This window comes from Phyllostomus hastatus, unplaced genomic scaffold (genome assembly GCF_019186645.2).
Source record: "Phyllostomus hastatus isolate PE091 unplaced genomic scaffold, TTU_PhHast_1.1 phas_contig_1162, whole genome shotgun sequence".
In the NCBI taxonomy this organism is placed as follows: domain Eukaryota; kingdom Metazoa; phylum Chordata; class Mammalia; order Chiroptera; family Phyllostomidae; genus Phyllostomus; species Phyllostomus hastatus.
Genome location: NW_025333537.1, coordinates 11,532,939 through 11,534,282, shown reverse-complemented (window position 1 = coordinate 11,534,282; position 1,344 = coordinate 11,532,939). Strand labels below are relative to the sequence as shown.

General features: G+C 65.4%; 1 protein-coding gene across 1 annotated transcript in view; it reads right to left on the bottom strand.

Annotated features, from left to right (window-relative positions):
* Window positions 1–196: 196 nt before the first annotated feature.
* The window catches only part of DNAH10 (dynein axonemal heavy chain 10), a 90,782-nt gene continuing 89,634 nt past the window's right edge, over window positions 197–1,344 (bottom strand). Inside the window, exons 79-80 of the mRNA XM_045843105.1 lie at window positions 832–977; window positions 197–354 (exon numbers count right to left, since the gene is read on the bottom strand). Coding sequence (XP_045699061.1) covers window positions 208–354; window positions 832–977 — 293 coding nt within the window. The 3' untranslated portion in view covers window positions 197–207. The remainder of the gene's footprint in view (window positions 355–831; window positions 978–1,344) is intronic.

The following is a 1,344-nucleotide window of genomic DNA, read 5'->3' as shown; positions in this document are numbered from 1 at the left end:
TGCTGTCCTTCAGAATTTACTTTTTTGAATCCTTAAAAAAATAGCTTCAAAAACAGCCATGCAGGTTAATTTATATGGAAAGAAATTAGAACGGCTGATTTAAAACGAAAGGAGAATAGTTGTCCAGCCCCCGCTGCCTCTGGAGAGGCCCCAGGACACGGCCGCAGGCGCCCCCCCCCCCTCCCGTGAGTGCCCTTCGCCCGAGGGTCAGTCCGAGTTGAGGGTGAGGCACACCCCCTGCAGCACCCAGTGAGAGATGTGCTTCGTGGTGAAGAGGTCGGCCTCGAAGACCAGGCCGACCCCCATGGCGTTCCTTCTGGTGGAGGTGGTGTAGACGGGCGTCCGGAAGGTGTTCTAGAAGGACAGGCAGGTAAGGGGTCCCCGTGGGGGCAGGGCCTTGGTCTGAGTGCTGCGAGGGCAGGGGTCCTCTGCCTAGCTGTGTCTGAGAACCCGTGTTGGGGGCTCTGCAGGGCGACCCTGCTAACGTCGGGGAACCGCGCGGCGGAAGAGGACCCGAGCCAGGCAGAGCGGGAGGCACACTGTTCGCACCAGCTGGAGCCGCGACCCGGCCCTGCCCGCCGAACTCAATGAGAAACCGGCGGTCTCTCCTGAGTCTCTCCCGAGGTCGGCCTGGACCACAGCTCCTGAACTTCAATCTGCCCCCGCAGAAGTCTCTGGGCACACGCGTGCGCACGCATGCGCTTGCCCCGGACCTGACTCCACGCTGGGATCATACCTCACGGGCTTCCCCCACCCAGGGTGCACCGACAGTGGGGTGGGGGAGGGGGAGGGGGAGGAGGGAGGGAGAGGAGAGCGGGGCGAGCCTTCCACCTGCAGTTTGAGGCGGTGGGCTTCGATGGGGATGACCTTCAGAATCGGCAGGTTGACAACCAGCACCTTGGGCTTGCTCTTGACGAGGCAGCCTCGGTCTGTGTCCCAGTCAGCGCCTTCCAGGTACAGCCCCGACACGAAGCAGCCTGGGGAGCCGGAGGCGGCCGGGCTTTACGCAGGGGCACCTGCCACTCGTCTGCGCAACAGCTCTGAGCGGCGTCCACGCCGCACACCCTCTGCGCGGCCCCGCGTCTTCACCGTTAATCCCCCGGAGAGCTCACAGGGGCGCACGCTGGCACTGCGGCTACGTGTCCCCCGACGACGACCCCGGGGCCCCGGGAAGCGGCCGTGCCCAGACAGGGCCGGCACAGCCAGCAACCGCTGTCAAAGGCTTGCGAGGCCGCAGCCGCGCTGAGGGCCCCCCACTCCAGCCCCCTGTCTCTGGCGCCCACGCCGGGGCCCCGTAGGTCTCCAGGGAAGCCGCCCAGCCGTCCAGATGCAGGACAGATCTGC